This window comes from Danaus plexippus, chromosome 19, assembly GCF_018135715.1.
Source record: "Danaus plexippus chromosome 19, MEX_DaPlex, whole genome shotgun sequence".
In the NCBI taxonomy this organism is placed as follows: Eukaryota; Metazoa; Arthropoda; class Insecta; order Lepidoptera; family Nymphalidae; genus Danaus; species Danaus plexippus.
Genome location: NC_083549.1, coordinates 2541507 through 2566089, shown reverse-complemented (window position 1 = coordinate 2566089; position 24583 = coordinate 2541507). Strand labels below are relative to the sequence as shown.

The 24583-nt window shown below is 32.5% G+C and overlaps 5 protein-coding genes across 9 annotated transcripts; 3 read left to right on the top strand and 2 right to left on the bottom strand.

The window, feature by feature from the left end:
* Positions 1–514: 514 nt before the first annotated feature.
* Positions 515–2834, top strand: LOC116768242 (serine protease inhibitor 77Ba-like). Its single transcript, XM_032658915.2, has one exon. The coding sequence runs from the start codon at positions 841–843 to the stop codon at positions 2026–2028; it is 1188 nt and encodes a 395-aa protein (XP_032514806.2). The 5' UTR covers positions 515–840; the 3' UTR covers positions 2029–2834.
* A 633-nt stretch (positions 2835–3467) lies between these two features.
* Positions 3468–9460, bottom strand: LOC116768169 (uncharacterized). 5 transcript variants are annotated; one of them, XM_032658832.2, is made up of 9 exons: positions 9276–9457; positions 8363–9168; positions 7840–8297; positions 7068–7766; positions 6586–7002; positions 5072–6360; positions 4681–4881; positions 4526–4612; positions 3468–3688 (listed from the first exon to the last, which is right to left on the bottom strand). In XM_032658832.2, the coding sequence occupies exons 2-9, from the start codon at positions 9124–9126 to the stop codon at positions 3545–3547; spliced, it is 4059 nt and encodes a 1352-aa protein (XP_032514723.2). In that variant the 5' UTR covers positions 9127–9168; positions 9276–9457; the 3' UTR covers positions 3468–3544. The 5 variants fall into 5 exon arrangements, 3 of the variants coding, with proteins under 3 accessions (XP_032514723.2, XP_032514724.2, XP_032514725.2); XM_032658833.2 differs by having other exon boundaries at positions 4526–4609; XM_032658834.2 differs by having other exon boundaries at positions 7849–8297.
* A 348-nt stretch (positions 9461–9808) lies between these two features.
* Positions 9809–15177, top strand: LOC116767918 (ubiquitin-like modifier-activating enzyme ATG7). The gene is made up of 11 exons (XM_032658459.2): positions 9809–10139; positions 10288–10483; positions 10567–11016; positions 11088–11194; positions 11625–11769; positions 12635–12790; positions 13401–13589; positions 13795–13968; positions 14036–14151; positions 14486–14768; positions 14841–15177. The coding sequence occupies exons 1-11, from the start codon at positions 9937–9939 to the stop codon at positions 14880–14882; spliced, it is 2061 nt and encodes a 686-aa protein (XP_032514350.2). The 5' UTR covers positions 9809–9936; the 3' UTR covers positions 14883–15177.
* A 1110-nt stretch (positions 15178–16287) lies between these two features.
* Positions 16288–18914, bottom strand: LOC116767919 (large ribosomal subunit protein uL2m). The gene is made up of 6 exons (XM_032658460.2): positions 18588–18914; positions 18407–18519; positions 18172–18307; positions 17689–17769; positions 17052–17183; positions 16288–16521 (listed from the first exon to the last, which is right to left on the bottom strand). Exons 1-6 carry the CDS (start codon positions 18811–18813, stop codon positions 16316–16318), a joined length of 894 nt encoding a protein of 297 aa, XP_032514351.1. The 5' UTR covers positions 18814–18914; the 3' UTR covers positions 16288–16315.
* Positions 18915–19126: 212 nt separating this feature from the next.
* On the top strand, positions 19127–24349 carry LOC116767954 (protein pygopus-like). Its single transcript, XM_032658551.2, has 3 exons — positions 19127–19403; positions 19667–21167; positions 21414–24349. Exons 2-3 carry the CDS (start codon positions 19810–19812, stop codon positions 21532–21534), a joined length of 1479 nt encoding a protein of 492 aa, XP_032514442.1. The 5' UTR covers positions 19127–19403; positions 19667–19809; the 3' UTR covers positions 21535–24349.
* The last annotated feature ends 234 nt before the right edge of the window (positions 24350–24583 follow it).

Genomic DNA, 24583 nt, shown 5'->3' with positions numbered 1-24583 from the left:
TTAACTCTTTCGGCAAGACTGATATTAAACTAGATAAGAACATTCGGCGTCGTCTTAGTCTAACAATGAGACTTACGACAAGAAATAAGTATATATCGCAAAATAGTTTAAAGGAGCTTCACTACCGATCCCTTTTTAATAGAAAGAACACAATCTTAACTTATCTTTAAAAGATATATCGTAGAAGAAATACATTCCTTGTAAATAACCAAACTAAAAAGCGAACAAATAAATAGAATAAAGAATTCTATACATTTGTATAAGATATTAAGAGAGCATGTTTTAATAACAGGTAAGTAGTGGGTATTATAAATTAAATTACGTGCAGATTTATATGGAATTCCATATTACTTTTTTAAATCGATTTGAAGTAAGGACAAGATATTGATCTTAATAGTAACTACTAATTATATCTAAATGGAAAAAAACATTTAGTTAAATACAAGGAAAATAAGATTTGGAATTTAAAATAACAAGGGGATAACTTATATCAAATAAGTATTGTATATACTATATAGGCATTGATACAACTTTGTTTATTAGTGATTTACCGATTTGTTTGTTAGGGAGACAATTTAGTTTTAACAATTGATTAAATTACATTAAATAATTATTGGTCCGAATAGCAGAAATTTCATTTTAATAGTAAATAGTTCTTAATGTTACAATAATAAAGGCGAAATTTATTGATTGAAGATTACGTACCTCACGAAAATATTGAATATTGTTGTCGATAAATATATAACAATCGTGTGCACTTAGGGTTAAATATAAGACGGAAAATGATAAGACATCATCAGTAGTCATTAAGACGTCTCAGTTATTAGGCCTCTAATAAAAATGAAGTGTGAAATATTCCTGACAGTATTTACGCTAGTCGTATATACTAAATCAGACTTTAGTGATAGTGTTGGACATAGTAATATTAAACTTTTTGAAAATGTTGCATCAGAAACGGAGGAAAATTTCGTGATATCACCTCTGAGCGTGTGGAGTCTGATGACGACGCTAAGTTTTGAAGCTGGTGGAAAAAGTAGAACTCAAATTAAAAAAGCATTTTTCTTGCCAAAGGAAAGCAGATTAGTTAAAAATGAATATATAAATTTAACTAACACTGTACAAGAAGCCAGCGAAGGTGTGAGATTAGCCATGAAGAGTTTTTTATTTATTAATAAAGATATGAAAATTAAGAATAAATTCTTCGAAAGGATGAAGAGAAATAATTGTTCGAGAACCGTAGCAAAATTTCTTGATTTCTCCTCGAATCAAACAGCAATAGAAGCTAACAGTTTAATTAATGAATATACAAACCTTTCTAATGTTCTAAATGAAAAATACTTTGAGAGGTCAAAAATTATACTTACGAATGTAATTTCATTCAAAGGTCTTTGGTCATCGGCGTTTAACGAAAGTGATACAACAGTGGAGCCATTTTATGATGAATACGGTAAAGAAATTGGTAAAGTTAACATGATGAATCAGAAATATCCGTTTCCATATTCAAATATGTATGAGATGAGTTCTATGGTTTTGGAAATGCCTTATGGAAACGATCAAAAATATTGTATGCTAATACTCTTGCCTCACCCATCCGTCACTGTGCGAGAAGTTTACGAGAGCTTCCAAAACGTGTCATTCAGGGATATTTTCATAAAACTTAAAAGCGATGAAGAAGAATTTGATTTAACTGAAGTCGACGTTAAGATACCGAGGTTCAAAATAGACACAAACGTTGTCATAAACAAGGCGTTGAACAGTATGGGGGTGTATGATATATTTGAACCAGGTCTCGCTAACTTCAAGAGGATGACTGACGAAGAAGTTTATATCTCATCGATTATACATAAAGCTGACATAGAAGTCACTGAGTCTGGTACTGTGGCGTCGGCCTCGTCTACATCGATATTCGAAAATCGTATAGTTACACCTATTTTTACTGCCAACAAGCCTTTCATTTTCTTGATAATGGAAAAACCGACAGCAACCGTCCTTTTCAGTGGTATTTATTCTAAGCCAATACAATTTTAAACGAAACTTGAGTTTGTTTGACAAAAAACATGGTAATTATTGTGATTTGTACAAAATACCTACTTAATATTTACTTATTTAAGAAATATTTATTTCCCGTGATTTCCCAAAGGCGATAACAAAGTAATATTTATAATATAAACAAATAGATAATGAACCTTAAAATAATTATTCCATATTGTTCATCATAATTTTATGTTTCTACTAAATTGTATTTTGAATTTAGAATTTTTTAAACTTAGTCTCGTGAAAATTAACTTTCTTATTTATATATAGTTTAAGAGTGAATAGAATTGATTCTAAGAGATGTAATATATTATATGTAATGTATAAATGAAATAAAATAATTTGTCCCAAACATTCTTTTGTATTCGAAGAAGCTAATATCGAAAGCTTTGCAGTAAAACGGTAATACCTACCTGTAGTATGGGATATTCAATTACTTCGATTAAATAATCGTAAAGTATTTTGTCTTATCGCTATTGTGTAGAATAACTTAGTAGGGCGTTTGAAATATACATCATCATCAGCCTATCGGAGCCCACTGCTGAACAAAGGCCTATTCTCACATGGAGAAGGTTAGAGCATTAATCACCACGCTTGCTCAAGACGGGTTGGCGATTTCAACCTTATAATTTGAAATTATGAAATCAGGTTTCCTCACGATATTCTCCTTCACCGTCCGTCAGTGGTGTCTAAATACTCTTAGAAAGTACATATGACTCGGAAAAGATCACATTGGTACTTGCCAGGTTACGGACCCGCGCCCTCACGTATGAGACGCGGGCCTCTAACTAGAGATATACGCAAATTAAATGTTTATTTGCGAAGAATTTTCTTTCTACTGCAGATAGTTCGAATATTTGGAAAACTTTCCTTAGGATAAATATTTATATTTCGAGTTTTGTAAAAAAATAAATTTAAAAAATTGTTCTTCCATATTTGATATCTTATTTGATGTTTGATGATGATCTTGATATAGACGGACGGTTACTTCACTTTGGGCGCCACAGGCCTAGTTTCTCGCCGAGACCTACCTACTGACACCGGGCGGAGGGCTACCGGGTAAGTCCCCAGCCTGGCTAAATGGTACGCAGTAATATACTTTTTACGATGTTAAAAAAAGATAAACCGTTTTTTTTACCCAATCTTATTTAGATTTTTTTTTTTAATTTTTGAAAGTTATCATGTGTGAAAAATAAAATTGTGACACTCAATTACTTATTTTTAATAATATTTTGTGTATTTTCTATAAAAAAGACTTAAATATAAATGCAAAACAAACCCATAATTGGGACAAGACGGGGAATTTATAGTTATTGGATCTTTTATGACCCTATGATTAGGGTGACCCGTTTTTTCCAAGCGTTTTCCTTATTATTTAGTAAACCAGATAAGACACTTAGGGTTCATAAACGTAATTAAGTGAAAGAAAAAAATATAATAAATAAAATATAATAGAAAACATTACATAAGACTCACTAACATTTTAAACGTCACATTTTATCACCAAAAATTATTTGGAAGATTTTAATAGACCAAGACCCACGTATCGAGCCATTACTCGAAGATATGACGGATTTAGTTTTTTCCTCTTTTCTAGGAGAGATTTCAAGAGGCGTTCGGATGACTCGTCGAATGGCCTTTGATAATCTGATGCCTGAAACAAAACACTAAATGAACCGGAAAAGTTTTTTAACGTTATTGGGATACGCACCATTATAATAAATTTGCTAACGTCTATTCAAAATCCCAAACTACAATCATGAATCAACATTTGTTGCTGTCAAGTGTCAAATCCATTACGCCTAATAGCAAATGTCATTGAAAATAAATAATAGTCTAAATAAACTAAAAAAATACGCGTTTATAGCTTACCGACCAAAAAAATAGAAAATTACAAAGAAAAGCGAGGGGCCTGATATTGATTGATACAATTTTTAATAATATCTATGGACGGAAAGATATGAAAATGCAGCCCACGCTTTTTACTCTAAATTAAATTATTCTGTTAATAACTTAGATTTTATTATAATTTTATTCTGAGGCGATTGACTATGAATGATTGTTTGATCCTCTACTTCTGAATAATTTCTGTGTGATTAAAAAAATATTTTCTATTTTTTAGTTCCGTTAGCTATAAAAGCGTAATTTTTTAGTTTATTTAGACTATTATTTAACTGCAGACATTCACAGACCTCGCACTAGCTCTATCTCTCTCACTCCACTACAGAGGATCTATAAAAGAATTCATGAATCCCGGCGGGCCTAATAATGAGAAATTTTTTATCAAATTATTGCACTGTCATCGGTCTTTAATACATATGCAAAGTTTCCAATTATTCAGACTTCTAGATACCGGTGAAAATAAAGCTCAGAGATTCCGTCACATACATATGTACATACATACAAGCCAATCTAATAAAATCGTGTTAAAAACCAATCGACATAGCTACAAAAGGTTTTTATCATTTTTTGTTATCAAAAAAAATCTTACTGTAGTTTTAGCTATCCAATAAAGCTCCTCTAAAAGCGCATCTTGATTTTCTACCGACGCCGGGACATATGATATTCCCTCGAACTGCTTTAAAAAATATATAAATTAGAATTATGACTTAAAATATATCAATTAATTAGATGACAGATCTAAACCTGTGATAGTCTGTTTAACTTTTCACCCTCTATAACTTCGATTTCCATATCGAGTTCCGAGGATTTCGTGATTCTACTGACGGCTATGCCTTGCAGTATCACTGGCCGATATCTCAAGACGCTAGAAGTATCCTTTTTATTTGCTAACAGCAAAACCAAAAACGCTTGCCTTGGCGTTATATCAGTCTTCCAACTTCTCATCTAATAAAAGTTTTATCTCAGGTAGATAGATATGAATCGTTTTATTACCACAAGTTGAACATGGCTCTATCCATATATAGCTTTAACAGCTAAAGTACAATAACAGTAAACATCTACATTGGGAATTTTTTGTCGCGATATTATTAACTAGGTAAGTAATCTATACTTCAAATAGTCTCGTGGATCTTACCTCTTTTAGAGATGACATTATTTTCTGCTCCATATTCCCATCAACGACTGAAGTGAAAACTTTGGACAGTCCCAACGTTTGTAGGAACTCTTCACAATTCGTTATTTTGTCAATGGATATGGATTGTTTATAATTTGACAGATTCGACATTGATTTACATTTCTTGTAAAGTCTCACGAAGCCTTTTTTCTTACTCTTGTTATAAGGACGTATTTCTGAACTTTTATTCTTCTTTTGGTATAAATTAGTTCTAGATTTGTTCGTGTAAATATCTAATACTTTGGGTATAGTGTTAGTTTGAGAATTACAATCACAATTCTCTTCATTGAATTTGATGCTCTTTTCAAAGCTAGTATTTTTAGAATAATTTGGGATATTCGAAATTAATATATTTACGGGAGTTCGGCAGTTCTCGAATTCGATGCTAATGGCAATGTTTTTATTCAAACAGAGAACTTTAAAAGAATTTATTATGAGAAGGGTATTTTTAACCATCGTCAAAGTTTTTGTGTATATCAGACTTTCGATGTAAGATTTAATGTTAAATCTCTCGTACGCTGGAACAACTTGATTGTGAGGGTTATATATTTGCAACGCCATACAAATAACCCTTTGGGGTATTATTGAATTACTTTGTAAGACAGCTTCGGGTATATCATCATGCTTTAATTCTATCAACGCTGATGGTTCCGTTTTGAAATTCAATATTTCCATGGACTTCATATTAAATAACAAGTCGGTCCTGGGCTCGGAAAGTATGTGAGAAATTTGCTTAGGAAATTCCAAGCTGTCGGATCTCGTCAATTCAGTTATAGTTGACAAATTCGACTCGACTTTACCGACCTTTAATTTTGGCAAAGCGAATTTTGCGTGTGAGGTAATTATTTTGTTCATAATCATTGGTAAAATACTGCAGAGTTCAGCCGGTAAGAAGGCATTTATAATAGTCGTTTTGGATTTGAATATTTTTGTTTGGTCGTCGGTTACTGCTACGGGAATACAAGAGAGGGATTGTTTAACTTGAAGGCTTTGACAAGTATCGACCGGTAATTGAACGTCGAACTTAACAACGATATTTGTAACGCAATTTTTTACAACGATTTGTTTCTGGTTATACGTCTCAATCTCTAAATCGTTTGGAGCGGCATCAAAGCCAGGTAAAGGAGTCAATGAGTCGCAGTAATTAGTGTTTTGAATTTTGCTTTTCTCTATAATATCCACATCAGTGATTGGATTGAAGAGTGAATTTAAATTTTGGCCGTCCGTCTGCGACGAATCATCTATAGTCACTAAAACGAATAAGTGAAGTGAAAAAAAAGTTTTCTAATCATATCAATACAGCAGAAACGTAATAATAATAATAATATTCTTTATTCTACACCCTTAAATTACCAACTATTAGGATTACATTACATAAGAATGTACAATTTGGCGGCCTTATCGCTAAAAAGCGATCTCTTCCAGACAACCTACAAGGAAGAGTAAAATATACATATTACTTGTAATGTACTTACCGTTCTGATTTTTACATTGGCAGTGTTCTTCGTGCGTGTAATAAACTCCATTCTTAATCTTCTTGAAGATATTATCAATAAAATCACTAGCCCATTTCCCTTCAACCCAGGAATGTTTTACTGGAGTTAAGGATTTTACCGTTTCTCTTTGTGTGAGATTTTTTTGGAAGTTTATCAGGTGGGTGTTATCGAAATCTTCAAAATTAATCTTTTTGTTATCTTCTCTTACAGCTAAATTAGGTTTATTGTTATGTATTTCATCGTTTAAAGGAAGCCTTTCTTCAGTTTTGGTCCGGTTAAAAGTTTTAAAATTATATTTCGGAGGGTTGAAGTCAACGTCTTTGGAAGTAATCAAAAATTGTGGTTTCGGGATATTGCGATGATTGATGTCGGTTTGGGACGAATCTTCTCTTTTACCTGAAAAACATATTATAGCAAAAGAATCGGTAGAATCAGACAAATAAAAAAAAAATCAAACGCACCGAATTTATATTTAACCGGTGGCTTATCTTCATGACTGTAATATACCCCACTCCTTATTTTTCTGATCACGCTGTCAATAAAGTCGCTCGCCCATTTTCCTTTTCCCCAGTACCGTTTGGATGAAGATTTTTTTCTTAATTCTGTCATATCTTTTATTGAATTCGTATTTTCTAAATTATGACATTCTATCTGAGTATTAGTTCCAACTTCTACGACAGCGTTTTCCAGTATTGTGCTGTCACCATTACCTTCATCTATAACATCTTGATGTTTCTTATACAGTAAGTGCATCATTTTATCTTTGAGCTGACGTTTTTGTTTAGTATCAGGGTCAAGTGTATCTATTGCATTTCTTTCTAGCTCACTTGTATCGTCCTTTGTTTTTAATTTATGTGATATAGTATTAGTATTGCCTTTAGCTTTGTTAATTTTAGTATCACCATTGCTCACAGCTTTTACTTTCCCTCCACTTGCGAGTTTCCCTCGCCTTGTTCTTGTGGGACAGCTTTCGATAAGAAGTGGTCCTGGATTATCTTGTTCAGGGGGTTTAGTTATTGGGGCTGCTACAGTTGATGTTATATCTGAATTTTTGCCCTCATCATAATCTAGTTCTTGACTGACATGGTTTCCTTTACTGACAACTACCTTCGTGATACCAGTTATTTGTTGTTTTGTCTTCTTACGCTGTTTATAATCCTCTATAAAGAAATATTAAGTTTATTAAGAAATATTTAAGAATATATATGATCGGATCAGTTTTTTTATTCGTACCTTTTTTACCTTGTTGTTCTTGCTTCCCAAGGTCCACAGTTTGAGGTGAATTTGTTTGATTTGAGTCATTGTAATCATAGAATTGATCATTATTTTCATTGTCAATGGAATATGTTTTAGCGCCGCTTGTTTCATTTTTTTGTTCATTAACAAGAGTGCAAATGTCGTTCGATGGAGCCTCGTTCACCTGACGTTTATTGTTTTCGATATTGTTCACATTATTTGTAATAGATTTCAAATTAATTCTTCTCGTAACTTTAGGCTTATTTTTCTTTTGACTGGCCCTAGAAAACTTAGTTTTACAACTTTCAACACTCTTCTCAATTTCCTTACATATTTTTTGATAGTCTTCCTGTTTATCGATGACCGTTACTCGATCTAAGCTTGACTGTGAATGGCTATTGTCAACAAAATTCGAGATGTAAGCGAATTCCTCAGTTCGGCATGTCTCAATTAACCTGTAATATAATGTTTTAGAAACTAACTAATATAAAAATATTTTAATTAGCTGTTATATATTTACCTAGCATCTCGACAATTGTTTCGTTTTGATTTTAAATTAGACCTCTTTACTGATACTACGCTGTCCTGTGACATTGGCGCTGATGGTACAAATTGGAACTGATTCATGTTCCTGAGCATCGCCCACACATCATGAGCTTTGACATCAGTCTTCTTAGGTTTACGTCGTGACTTTTTCTTCCCATCACCGGGAAATCGGTTTATAAAGTCGGTTGAACTGCTATCTAAATCAACATTAAGCTGTGAACAATAACGTGCGTCCCTGTCATAAATGTCAAAGTTTTTATTTTTGCTAAGCTTTCTATTATTTTGTACAGCTCTTTTTTTTCTAGTTTTTGGTTTACGTTCATCCTTATTTTCGTTGAAATATTCCGACTCGGTCATATCACTGACAGTACACAATTGTGGCACAGGGGTGGGCTCGTTTGGTAGAGTCAATACGGATTTCTTGACTTTCTTGTTACTACGTTTAAATTTGAATTCATCCGAGTTAGCTTTGTAGATATTAACAGCTAAAGGATATGAAGAGACGAAATCCGTCTTCTTGCGAATTAATTTCCTTTCGGTTACTCTAGAATGTAAATGTACTTTATCTCCCGAAAGATATGGAGACATTCTGTTTGTAGAATCATTCTTGATACTAACAGAACTCCCACTCGCTTCGTACTCTACTTTCATAAGACATGAATTTAAATTTGATGATTTAGAACATGTTGATTTAGGTGGTATTTTTTGACCCAATTTTTCATATACACTTATTGCCATCGTGTGTAATGTTAAATTATAAATCCATTAATAGTTATAGACCTGTTTGATAAACAAATTATGAATAATAAATTTCATTTTCCTATTTTATGTTCACAATATCAATTACATAATATTATGTTTGTATAATTAGTTAAAAATTATCATACCTCAAATAATATCTAGTCGAGATTTGCAACACAATAATTTCGATATATATGACCAAATTATATATTAAAACAGTCCTACATCGAATTACAATTAAGTTTAACAGTAGGAAAAATTATTTTAGAAAATATAAAAAAAACTGTAACAAATAATCACGCCATAGATATATTAGTGAAATAAAAAAATGTTGTTTGACATTTAATTTCAATTGTTTTGTTTTCATTATTTGGATTTTCATGCTGGTTACGTGTTCGTAACTTAAACAATGTATTGTTTAAAATATAATTAACTAAATTATTCAAATATTAGATTCATTATTGTAACTTTTACGTTAAATCATTATATATCTTATAAGTAATATTATCCTGACGAAATATCTCTTGTAAACATAGTAAATATGTTAATAAGTGTTAAGTTATTTATTTCATCGGTGGAATTGAAGTTAACTGGATAAAAAATATTATATTGATCAGCATAATCCTGGAGTCTGAGCCTAAAATAAACCTGACAGACAAGAAATTTAAATATCAAAATATAATTGTCAGTAGTCATTTCAAATCAGCTGCAAAGAAAAATAATAATATTAGAATAAATAATCATACTTTTTCTTAATATTGTTTAATTTTACATGCCATGAAAGTCCTATTTTATTATTAAATAAAAATGAGTACTGACGAAAAGCAGCTTGATATTATACAATACGTCCCATTTACGTCTTTCGTACACCCATCTTTTTGGCACAGTTTAACGGATTTAAAACTTAATGTTGATAAACTAAAAGAAACAACTAAACAAATTCATGGCAGTTTTTCATACAGTAATGATATTGGAACAGTTTTCGAGGTTGATGGAACATCTTTTAACAGGTAAGTTCCATGATTAGAAAATAATCAATCGGTTAAAAAAAATTGTTGTCGACTATAATAAACACTTAATTTCGTTACGATCAACGATTTATTTGTGAATTATAGATATTGTAACTGTAATTTAATTGAATAAATTATTTATCTAAAGGGATCCAGAATGTGGGTTGCACTACATAAATATTACTGGGACTCTTATGAATAAGAACACCATCGAAGACTTCAAGTCCATTGATAAAACTGCACTTCTCAATAGTGTAGGGGAAATGATTTGGTCAAACATTAAAATGCTGTCATGGATCAAAAATCCAAGCGGCTTATTGAACTGTTTCATTCTATCTTTTGCGGTAAGTTATCAAATACTACTTTTATTATGATAAAGAAGACTTTGTTATATATTTTTTTTTTTCAACACTGTTTCCTTTCACAGGATCTAAAGAAGTTTCATTACTATTATTGGTTCGCATTTCCCTGTCCCAGCCAACCAACAGTTTATTTAAAGGAGAAAAGTCAGAATATCAGTACCGTTTTTAGCAAAAATGAGATTCAAGATATATCAGACAGATTTCAATCTTTGGAACTCGACCAGAAATGCTATTTCGTTGTCATAAAGGAGAATAGCAAGGTGGTAGTTAAGAAACTACATGAATTTTTCAATAATAAATCTGAAGAGGATATTATTGTTGATAGAGAAGTATTTTTTGCTTTCGCCGACCCTAGCAATAACTACAATCCTGGCTGGTCACTAAGAATATTCCTTGCGGCATTATATGAATGTTTTCCAACTCTTACAAAGCAATGCCTACAAGTAATTGGTATCAGATGTACGAGAGATGGATCTGTAGAAAAAAGCCTAATGTTCATGATTGAAGCACAAAAGGCAAGTATTTTATAAATAAATATGATATAACGGAAATTTTTATTTTAGTAGTATTATTTGAAATGTTTTAGGATAGTCAAACAGGAGGTAATGTTAATTGGTTGGGCTGGGAGAGAAATGATAGGGGAAATTTTGGACCGAAACTCGCTAACATGTCAGCGTCTATGGATCCGATCAAGTAAATCTATTATAATGACACACTTTTAACTGCAAGCTGTTAAAATTACAAAATATACAACTATATAGTAACTTACATAAAATAAAAGCATATATGTTACTTATATATTTCAATCTTTTCAATTATACTTTACTTATACCGTTTAATACTATATTATATGTCTTTACTTCGTGGATATCTGTTTAAGCAAATCAAACAACTCTTGGTTGGATTTCGGCCAATTTTTTATTATAGATTTTTTATGTTATACACAAAAAAAAAACAATATTATCCAATAAATGAATGTTATTAATAAGTTTATAAGATATTTTAATTTTTATTTAATACGTGATTGTTTAATGAAGCTTCAAATAAACTTATTTCAAATAATTAGTATAATAAAACTTAAATACTAATTATGAGATATTAATTAAGGACTTGTAAATTTCAGGTTAGCGGAAACATCGTCTGATCTCAACATAAAGCTGATGCAGTGGCGGCTCGTCCCCGACTTGGATGTGGACGTCATGAAGAACACTAAATGTCTCTTATTGGGAGCAGGGACGCTCGGTTGTCATGTCGCAAGGGATTTATTGGTGAGTAAACTAATAATATTATTTTTATTTATCTTTAAGCACATATATTAGATATAAGTGCATAAATTATTCAGAAGTACATTTTTATTAAGAAGTAGGAAATAATTAGGCTTACATATAAATAATTTTTGTTTATATAGTGTGCTTTATGGAAATAATATATTTTATTATTCCGGTTTCGGCTATTGTTATCTATTTAATTTCCTAATGTCAAACTCAACATATTTTCCACTTTTAAAATTTCAATTATTTAATTATTTAAGGAAGACTTGTGATTGATAAATAAGATCTATTGATTTGTTATTAGACTATTCACACAACATATCCTAAGCATAAATTGTTTTGTTCCCACTTCCCACAGGGCATAATGTTATTGATAAAAATCTAATATATTAATTTTTTTTTTATCAAATTTCGTTCTTAAAGTGTGTGTTTATTTTATCTATTGACATATGAATTATATAGGGTGGCAACCGGAGGTTCCAGGAAAACTACGAAACTTACTTACAAGTTATATGTATATTATAATAAAAATTACATATTAAAACTTATAACCTATACTTAAGACTACATGATTGCCCCGAGGTTAGGATAGCAATCCCATTCTATGGCTTGTGTGGTGTCAGGAATCTTCTGGTTTACACGGCTGGATGTTCACTCCGCGGAGTCACAAACGTGAATAGTAAAATGATATCTCATCCATACAACGATGTTGCCCCGGCGATGTTCATTTATTTTTTAATATGTCGCCCGTACGTAACATATAGAGTTATAATTTGAAATACCAAATAAGTAAAATATTTTTTTTTAGGGTGCATGAAATAAATTAATTATAGTCTCATCATCTTTATATATGTATTTCCAGGCTTGGGGTTTCCGCCACATAACTTTCATAGACAGTGGTAAAGTTTCCTATTCAAATCCGACCCGTCAAGTACTTTTCAATTTCCAAGATTGTGTCAATGGAAGCAGAAAGGCTGAAGCAGCTGCGAACAATATGAAACTAATATTGCCAACTGTGGTAAGGATAGTCAAGATACCTTTCATGATGAGATCTGAGACTTTTGCGAGAATTATTTAAAGGAACTAATATTTCCGGATCACTACGCGTATTTTATTATTTTTAAAAATAAATATAATAATGATTAAAAAAAAATATGCTTAGTGATCCGAAACTATTAGTTTCATTCAAAATTATTTTCATTATATTTGTGTAGAAAATATATTTCAATATATTTGAAATATGTTAATTGTTAAGAACATATATTTTTACTTAATAATTATTGGAAATTCATTCATCATTTAGGTCAATCAAATTTAATTAATATAATATTAATATATTCCTAAATAGTAAAGACTTAAATTTATTTTTTATTTCTTGAGAAACTTTTACAATATTTATATGTATATATATATGATGAGACTTAATCTGTAGGAGTAGCAAAAAGATTCACCATGTGGGTGCCGGTTCTACCGCGTTGCAGGGAGAGGAGCTTTAACAGTGCCTGGGACTTACGACCCAAATGTAGGTTTAAGGGGCCCCATTAACGCACGTTTAAAGCTCACCTCCACTGCACAAGCTCCTCTCTCCGCCAAACAAAATTGTTATAACAATATATTATATTTTTCAGCACACCGAAGGTTTGGTCCTCCACATCCCCATGCCAGGGCATCCAATAGGAGAGGCTCTGAAGAAGGAAACTATTCATAATATAGAAGTTCTCACGGAAGCTATTACAAAGCATGATGTAGTATTCTTACTCCTTGATACGAGAGAAGCCAGGTGGCTACCAACACTTATAGCAGCTAGCTATGGAAAGGTTTGTAAACATTGTCACTATGAATTAAGGATTAGTATCAGAATTAATTTGTATATAAATTCTATGCTTATATATTGGGTATTACTATAATTTTATATGATTATTCTAGAAATAAGTTTAATAACAGAAAACTTAGACGATATATAAAAATTAGTTCTAAAGTTTTTAATAAAAAAATAATTCTAAATGTCAAACGTTACCACAGATAGTAATAAATGCAGCTCTGGGCTTCGACAGCTACCTAGTGATGCGACACGGAGTGAGTAAAGAACGAGATGGTGTGAATGAAACAATTGAAGGAATCTCTAAAAACGATACACACGTGGACGGTGGACAACTGGGCTGTTATTTCTGTAATGACGTCACCGCCCCCGGAAACGTATGTTTTTTTTATTGCCATATTAAAAATGAATAAACGATGTAATAATTATTATATTTTATTTCAGTCTCTCAAAGATCGTACGCTAGATCAACAATGCACTGTAACTAGACCGGGAGTCGCGGCCATTGCTGGCGCGTTAGCGGTTGAATTATTGGTAGCTATTCTGCAACATCCGTTAAGGTATGTATAAAGGTTTTATATACACTGGCATTATAAAATTAAATAAAGCAGTCGATGAATATCTTTAATAAATCTTTAGTTTTTATATCCAAACATAATTGAGTGAAGCGAGCGGAACGCTATACTGACGAATCAGGTCATTCATAAACTGAGACAATCTCAGTAACCGAATGTCCGATCGAGTCCAAGTTTTTTGTTCGATAGTCCAGTTAAATTGAGATCGCATCACTCAGCTTTTGCACCGAGAGCTTTGAGCGAATAAATCGAAAAAAAGGCAAGGGGGAACTCTTAATTTATACGATCAAGTTTTCGACTGTATAAAAAACTGTAACAGGGTCAACGCTCCGGCCTTATACAACTTGAATAGTGAAGAAAGCTCCGAACATGAAGGCATACTCGGCCCGATACCTCATTCAATCAGAGGTTTCCTTCATTCATTCCAAACCGTTGTTCCAACGTGTTCGAAATTCAAACAGTGCATAGCATGTTCGGAAGTGGTCATAGACAAGTATAGAGAGGAAGGAATTGAATTTTTGATGAAGGTTTTCAACAGTGGAACCTTTTTGGAGGATGTTACGGGTCTATCTGAATTGCAATTAGCAGCTGAAATGACCGATGTCGGTATATAAATATAATTTGTATATCATTTGTGTCTTTTAACAAATTTGTATATTCCTTTTGTTTTTCAGGTGCTTACATTCTCGGATGAAGATCAAGAAAATAGCAGTTAAGAAGTGTCGTTGACCTATTTTCTGTATAACAGCACAAGCTTCGCCTTAAAACTTAAAGATATATAATGGGCAGGCTATGGCTTTAATACTGACGGTGGCTGTTTTAAAGCATTTATTGTTAATATTAAGCATATTTAAAGGGTTATATACTGAAGTCAAACTTTTCTTATATTGTCTCAAATTAAGGCTTCTCATTAAAGGCCAATATGGCGGGGCCATAAAACCTCGCGTCTGCTTAGCATGAATCTTTTAAATTATTATGTATTTTGAAATTAAAATGTTTACTCGGATAGCATTTGTTCTTTTGATGTATTAAACTGCTATTTCTTAATGATAAATTAATATTAGAAACTCGGTTTAAACAACTATTATTCATAGTAACGACAGCTTCTTGAACATGTTTAACTTAAATGTCACTGATCAGAAAAGACATTTAATTGGTAACATGGTCCCCATAAAGCACTACACTGATCATCGAATCAACTCTTCAAAATTTTATTTATATACACACTAGGTACCAGCTCCGGCTTTGCACGGGCTCTTTACAGAAAATATAAAACAGCCTATTTAATTTTGAGAATTATTGAACTTATATTATGATAACTTTCAAATGGTACGCCCGATTTAAATGAGTTAAAAAGTAATTTACAGATAGTGATGTGGGCTTATAACAGAAGTAATTTATTTTGTATTTATGTAAATAGCTTTCCAATAAACGCTTTAGGAATGACAATTTTTAAGAGTTGTAAAATGGATATAGTATGTTATCCTTAAGGTATAGACATGCCAACGCGGATTTTTCTGTAGATCTATTAGATACACAATTCCACCATTTATTATTTTTTTACATCTCAAAGACTTTAGACAGCCCGCAGCATTCTCTTTATAAGCGCTCAGACGGCTCATGTTTTCCCGACATCTTCAACAAATATCGTTAATGTACGCACAAGTAAATACAAAGCCTTAACAAATTATATACTAAAACCTTCCTCAAGAATTACGCTATCGAGTGGGTGGTGATAACTGTTTGATAATCGGTGCAGTAGTTTTTCCGTTTATCGCGAACAGACAGACAGACAGACGCGGCGTGAGACTTCGTTTTATAATATGTATCGAGAAACTATTGTGCGTGGAGTCCATTCGTGCGGAAGAAGTGAAACTTCGTAACGTTGGAATGAAAACAGGAATCGGTAGAAATTGATTTTTAAAGAATTTTAAGTGTTTCTTTAAGACAAACTTTATTAAGATTTCTTACAGTCATAATTGGTTGCCCGCATGCGTTCGAGCGCCAAGCATTCCCTCTCACTTTTTATCCCCCCCTCCCCCATCACCCCAAAGAGCGTAAAAAGTTTAACGCAACCTTGTTGGAAGTCGCATAGGAAGTTAACTTCAATAAAAGAATTGATACAACTACATATATACAATTTAATTCTCTAATGATGCATGGTCATATTAACAGTGGGTAGAGGGAAGTTTGAGGGATGGAATATCTCCTTGACGGGTTTGGGTGGTCTGATTTTCCTTCCGTGTCTTCCATCCTTCCTCTTCCAGAGTCCAGATCGTGGTCTGTTACCGAGCCACCTGTTCCTCTGAGGGGAGCCTATCGGGGTATTACCATGGTCAACATTGGACAGACGACCTGGAAAATATATGTTGAGATATCAATACCTATCTTTTGGAGGTCCATGTAATATACAATGGCGCAATTCCTATTACTTGAATAATCAATAATTGAGGGTAGTTGAAATTATCAGTTTTCCAACGAATAACTTGGTATAAATAGAGGCGAGAGTACAGATTAAAAACCGTCTCACTCGAACTGTTGCACGGATCGGAACTCTTCGAAGTAAGGGATTCGTCAAAGTCTCCGAGGTTACTTTCAACAGTCAGAGATCCTGACGACGGTCAGGAATAAAAGCACTGTGACGTCAGTTATGCTGACGTCACTCTCTAAATACGATGAAGTGATACTAACTCCGACATATATTTTTAAACAAAATACGCCATAGATTGTGGTATATAAAAATTAATTTTCATTATAAAACTTTTCACACTTAATACTTATTCACATTCAATACGAAAGATTGATAGCAAAGTCAAATGCTATTATGTTTAATGTGTTTAAATATACACTAATACTACCAAAACTTTAAAAACAACTTATTTTACCGACAACAGCCATGCAATGTTCATTAAAACTGAACAATCTCTTTGATGGCATCTGAACTATGATCCTGTCATCCTGTCTTCGGAGTATTGTACCAAACGTTCCCGCTGCATGTATGTATAATCCACCTTGACCTTAAATAATAACTTTCATTAGAAAAAACTATGATAACAAGAAATAAGCAAGTCCCGACTTATCTATAGCCAATACTCTATGCAATTAAATATGTGCTTTTATTTTTTTAATATAGAAGCAAATTTAATATTCCCTATCAAACAACACAGCTTCAAGGTAAGTTAGGTGATGAAAAATCTTAAAACAAAAAGTACTAAACATATTTTTATCTGTTGGTAGACCGAAGAACGCTGTGATCTGAGCTCTGTGTCACATTCGCTTAATAGTTATATCAAAATTAAACAGAATTGTATTAAAATTTTTTATAAAACAGATACTTTGCCTTGACTTTCATTTATCTTATATATATATTATCAAATAGTTGTTGTTACAATAAAAATAATCTATATAATTTTCTTAAATGACATTAAAGTGTACATAATTAAATAGTCAATTTTTCAGTGATAGGGAACAGAAACAATTACTATGTGTGTTCATAATATTATGGCAAAAAAGATTATAAACCTGGTTCTTTTTCTATACAATGTACTATTGTACCGGTCGGCAAAGCTCCGAGGACATATGCATCACCCTCATTAGCTCTCACTGTAAATACATGAACACATATTAATTGTGTAAAGCATTTTCAATTGTCACAATGTATTAAGTGTAATGTTTTAAAAATATCTCTATGGTTTTTTGTAATGAATCAATAAACACAGTCCACAAAAGTTTAATTCACATACAAAAAATTATAACTTTTTTTTGTGAACAAAATATATATTTTTGCTTTTTATGTTTATTTTAAACAGCATTAGCAGGTACTGAGTGTATATAAGACAAAATGTACATCATCATATATTGATGATATTTAATGATTAAAAAATAATAGTAAATGTTGTCATTTCATGGGTATCTCAATTTTCAACACTTTTCTAAAAACTTATAAATTTCAACTAATATAAGGCAATTATATGTAATATATATATAATAAACTAGACTTCTCACCAGGTATTCTGGGTAAGTAACGTGAGGACTTAATAATATCACCCGCTTTCATATTCTCTGTAGCTAAAATATATTTAAGCTTATCCCCAACAGCTACTAAAGCTACATGAGACGTTCTGCAACCACATTCAATTATCTGAAATGATATTGTTACCATTTTGACTCAATAAGACATATTTATTTTTTTTTTCATATGACTTAGTGTATTAAACATATATTTTCATATTGTAAGTACCTCAATAACTTTTTCTTCTTGTGGCGGGCCTTCTGTAGGGCCATCCCTGACCCAATTAATCCAATGATATTTGTGTTTTATCCCGCCGCCGATACCTTTTGCTACTACTCGTCCTGTTGATAATATTAGTTAAAAAAATAAATAGAAATGCTTTTTTCAATTAAATATAATGTAAACAAACCTGACACAGGATCTCTTCCGGCCAGATTAGTCACTTCTAATGGTTTTACGGTATATTCTTCAGGGAAATGCACGATTCTTCTGTAACTTTTACCAAATCCTGGTTTCGGCTTGACAATGTTAGGTTTACTTGCATAATTAACTGCTGCTACTTGTATGGCTCTTCGACCAACTACGTGTGGTGATATAGTTAGACTTAAGCCTGCGAATAATCTGTTCAAAGCCATTTCAAAAGGCTTTAAACAAATCTGTTATGAAGTATTCCTTAATATTTTATGTACCTATTAAACTTAACCTATAATACGTTTGAGTTTTGACAGTTCAAAATTTAGTTGAAGGATATTACAAAATATAGATAAAAAATATTATGGTTATTAGTCTTAATTATATATCTTTTTAGATAAAGAAAATTTGATGAAGCTCGTAATAAGTCAATTATTATTTACATATTTCATAAAAATATTGCTTTTTATCAAGGCTTGAAATATATGATCTTGGTCTTGAAATTTGAAAAAAAAACTAAATGCGACCCCTAGCGGCAATATTGTGATAAAAATACATCGTGAATGTGGCGTGTGTTGTTTGGAATATCGTGAGTCGTAAATAAAAATGCCTTCGATAGACTGGTATTACTTAATATAAGTGTACTTCATGTGTGTTAAAACAATAATCAACATAAAAGCCTTCTGTGAATAACAATAACTGGTGTAAAGAATTGTTTTACTTTTGGTATTTTGTCATATGTTGCACGCCTGCCTTGGGGTCTTGATGAGGACAAAAAAATAATCAGTAATTCCGATGCTAAATTGATAATGCAGTAAGTTTTATATTTTATTTAAACTTTATCTGCCTAGTACTGAATATTAATGAACGAATTATATGGACCAGAGTATTTTTATGCATTTATAATGAACAGGTTACTGATGTTTCTGCTCGTACTTGGCTTCGTACCGTAACCATCAGAAGCCCGCGGTTTTTATTATCAAACTATTAATATTATTTGTCACGCGATTTTGAAACAACTTGGTATGACATTTACTCTTTACACAGTTAGCAACATTTGTGTATTTTTTGTTACAGAAATAGACACAACCAGTCTTCCGGCACGTTATTGCGCTTTCTCGTGACAATGCGGTGCCTTATGTGTGAATATATTTTCTAGTGTAGTTCTTTAAGTATTAACCTCATAATGGTTGTTAGAGCGGAAGACGAATAACGACAAGATGAGTCACAATCTGGCGGGTATGCCGTCTTATAGACTGCCTGGGCCCGGGTTGGGTCCTCCAGACTTCAAACCGCCCATGGACACTCCTACACCACCGGCCGCTGCGCCCAGTAACCCCAAAAAGAGAAGAAAAACATCAAATGCAAACAATGCTCTCACACCTCCACAACCTCCACCAACAGCCCAAGATTTATTGCCACCACCCCTCACAGGGTATGGTGATACAATTGTTGCTTCCAACCCCTTTGATGACTCCCCATCTACAGTTTCTCATAATGGACCCATGATGAATCAAAATGGTCCCATGATGAGTCAAAATGGGCCAATGGGAATGATGGGCCCTATGACCCACAGCATGGGTGGGCCACCGATGAGGCATATGAGTCCTTTACCACACAACATGAGTCCTATGAGTCAACAGATGCCACCAAGAGGAGGGATAAGTCCCATGGGGAATATGAGTCCTATGGGTCATAGTCACATGGGTGGGATGTCTCCCATGGGAGGACCAAATATGGGTATGAGTAACCACAGTATGGGTCCAGGTATGGGACCAACATCAAGATCAATGGGAAGTCCGATGAGTCCTATGAATTCAATGCCCATGGGTTCTCCGATGTCTTCAGGACCAATGGGTAGTCCAATGAATATGGGATCCATGGCTGGCAGTCATATGAGCAATAGTCCTATGGGACCCCCAATGCATAGTCCGCTTGGAGGGGGTTCAATGAATGGTCCGATGAATGGACCAATAAATGGCCCAATGGGTGGTGGCCCAGGTATGAATGTTCCTCGCATGAATGGCCCTATGGGACCCAGTTGTTCTAATGGTTCTATGGGCCCAACTAGTTCTATAATGTCACCAAGTCCTATGCAGAGTGGGGGGATGGGTCCGGGACATTGCGGGCCAATGAGACACGGCAGCCCGATGGGCTCAGGAATGGGAAGTGGTCCCATGGGTGGAAATGGACCTATGACATCAATGGGTCCCGGCCCACCATATTCAGGGAACCACATGAGTCACAGTGGTCCAATGGGTATGGGGGGAAGCAGTTCAATGGGAATGGGTCCAGGACCTGGAAATATGGGAAATTGTGGGCCACTGGCTGGTATGAGCGGAATGTCAATGGGTGGTCCAGGTGGTCAGGGACCCATGGGGCAGAATATGGGAATGTTTGGACCAAAACCTATGCCAGTGAGTGCAGGGAAAGTGTACCCACCAGACCAACCTATGGTGTTCAATCCTCAAAACCCTAATGCTCCACCCATTTATCCCTGTGGAGTGTGTCACAAGGAAGTCCATGATAATGATCAAGCTATTTTATGTGAATCAGGCTGCAACTTTTGGTTCCACAGGTAAAAACAGCTATATTACTGTAACAGTCTGTATATGTATATAAGAAATGTGTAATTTCCCAGATATGAGTAAATAAAATAATGAATTAATTTCCTATGCATATAATATATTAATAGAAAAAAAATAGACAATATCATATTATTATTATTACATTATGATTTAAATAATTCAGTTCCATAGTATTCAAATAAAAATATTCTTTTAAGGTTAATACTTGATTTAACACAGAGTAATAAATGTTACAGAGGATGCACCGGGCTGACAGAGCCAGCTTTTCAGTTGTTAACAGCGGAAGTATACGCTGAATGGGTGTGTGACAAGTGCCTACATTCTAAAAACATACCACTGGTGAAATTCAAACCTTAACAATGATACCTGTTTGCCGAGAGCTCATCTACAATCATCACATATTTATTTCACTTCATTATGGACTTTTCAAATAATTTATTGAATTACGGAATGGAGTCAAAGTATGAAGGATCTCATGGGTAGGATTTTAGTAATTTTTGAGTGGTTTCCTTAAATTATATTGAACGGATAATAAAGTCGGAATCAATGTTTTTATATATTACCTATATTTATAACGTGTTTGAAATAAAAACAGTGAACAGTCATTATTATTAATTTTGTTGCTAATTCATTGATGGGGATGTTGAATTTCTAACTTAATTTTTGTCATTATCATGGGATGAGTTTAAGTTTCGATTTTTTCAAATAATTTTCTGTTCTGTTGTTTTAAATACATATCCGAATGAGCAATTGTATGTGATTCTATCAAATTTGTATTACATGCAGCTTTAGAGTTTTTAAAATGGCATAACCACATTGAAAGTGCCTTTTGTAACACATAACAAACAGAAAATTATCAATATAGGAACTCTATAGACAATTGTTGACAGTTTAAAAAAAAAAAAAACATTATGCCATAACTAATTTAAGAAGTGTGTATAAAAAAAATATATATATAATCTTTCATAAGTTTTTGTGTAATGAGTTTCAATATGTATCATTATAAAGATAATTTTTCTTAGTATTACAGCCATTAGCAGCTGCATGTAATATAAAAAAAACGAGCAATACTACACTGGCTGGTTATTTGCCCTTTGTATCGCTATATAGATATGTGCATATTGTAAATATTAGAATAGTAAGTATGAACTTCCGCCTTGAAATAATTTTGAAATATTAATTAATTATAACAATAATTTTCAATAACAATAACCACACTCGAATAATCGTAATGCAAAAATATAAGACGAAGGTGGGTATGGAAAACAAAAAAAAAAAAAAGATCCACAAGGTCTCAATGTCTCGGGTATTTGACTACCTGGTTCACATGAAAAAGGTAAAAGTAATGTTGAAATATTGACGATTTTAAAAACGGCTTAATACAAAAATTTTACCTTACACATAAAAAGTGATTTAGTATTCAGTTGAATATAGCAACGTATTATTTTATAACAAACTTTCTGATATTTAAAATCATTGATACATTTATTTACAGAGTATTTATTTGTCCATACAAGTTATTTATATGTGCAGTGGGTGGTATCAAACCTACACGGCCATTCTATATTTGCTATTGATAATGTACTTATTTTCGTGTCCCAGTTCGCATGTTACAATACGCGTTATCTTAAAATACATGTACATACAATGAATCCATACGCTTTGTTAAATATAAGAGTGTTAAAATGTGTTTGTCAATTTTTCTAACTTTTGAAGATTTTTTTTTAATGTAATTAAGCTTGTATATTAAGGTAATGTAAATATTATAGTTTAGGATAACGAACTGAGATTATATAAAGATGCGGGCTCCAGGTAACTTCAACGGTTGTGATTTATTGAGTGATTCGCAGCTTTTATTTGTTGTCACTCGCCGCCATGTTTTTATTCTGGAGTCATGATTGGACTTGTGTACTGAAACATTTTAAATTTGGAATACATATATGTTTTTTTTTTCTGAATATAGTTGTCGTGTTTTGCCAGATAAGATTTTAATGTGGATAATTTTGAATTCTGTTAAATGTCTTTTATCGTTTATAATTACTGTGTTTTTAAAATTTGTAAATTTGCTTACCAGAATAATTTCTCGCATGCTATCTCTGGGTTGTGTTTTTAACTGTTACTTAAAACCATGTCACTTAGTGAAAAAAAAAATATAGCTTTTTTCGTTCAGTATATAGAAATCTGTGGAGATTATTTGGTGTGTTTTGTAATTTCTGTGATTTTAATTTAATTTTGTTTTTTTTTTTTTTAATAACAGAATACGTTGTGTGAATCGAGCCCGTGTATGTATTATATTAAAATAAAACGCAGCAATCTAGTGCCTAAGCCTGTTTGTTCATGATGACTTTATAGCAGTTAAAAAAAAAATAAGATAATTTTTAATGAGATTTTTCAGAATAACATATTTATTTATTTTAAATACCATGACATAAATGAATAGTAATACATAAATATATGTCTTGTATGTAGTTTTACATATTTGTGGCTGCGTGTGCCAGTTTTTTTTTATTAAATATATTGTGGTGTGACACATCTGGTTGATTAAATTCTTTCATAATGATGGTGCCAGTAATAGCCTTAACTTAATCTGTCTATTCAATAGTACATCTCCAACAGATATCATAATTCTTGACAGATGTGCTCGTACCTACATATAAAGGGTTTATAATTTCCACATTTGTGGATATTCATGTGTAGTTAGTTATAATCGCTTAGAGATTTGGGTGGCGAGATAACAATTTTTTTTTTTTTCTAAATACATTTTGTAAATATATTTAACGAATCGAAGAGAATCGCTTATTGTACAGTTAAATATAAATTACGTCTATTGTAGGATAAGCGGCCATGAATGTAATGTAATATTAATTGTCGTGAGAGCATCACAATTATTTACTTGAGACTGCTATGTATATTAGTTACACCTGTTACGTGTTAGTTAGATGGGCTTGACGTACATGTTTAAAATATAGTCAGTAATGTTTGAGCGATAAGGTTCGTATTTGAATGTACGGAAAGCCCACAGCTAGCAACACTGAGATGATAGCAAATTGTATTTCAGAATATTTTATAAAAGTCAAATAGAATTACATACATCAGTGGTCTTAAAACTTGTGCATAGTTTATTTTGTATTATGTGAATAATAACAAGCAATAATAAAATTGTTACTGACGAGTTTTTATTTTCTTAAAGCCGTTATATTTAAATGCTAAAGGGACTTTCATCTACAATCGAAGGCTAAGTATAAAATACAGAATATAAATACATTATCTCTCATACCCGATGCATTAGCGTAAGATAAAGTCTTTAGAATTGGTGATATTTTCTATAATATGAAGCAGACTTTCTAGTTCATTGTCATTTAACGGGAATTAGTGTTTCAATGAACAACGCAAGAAAACAAATGAA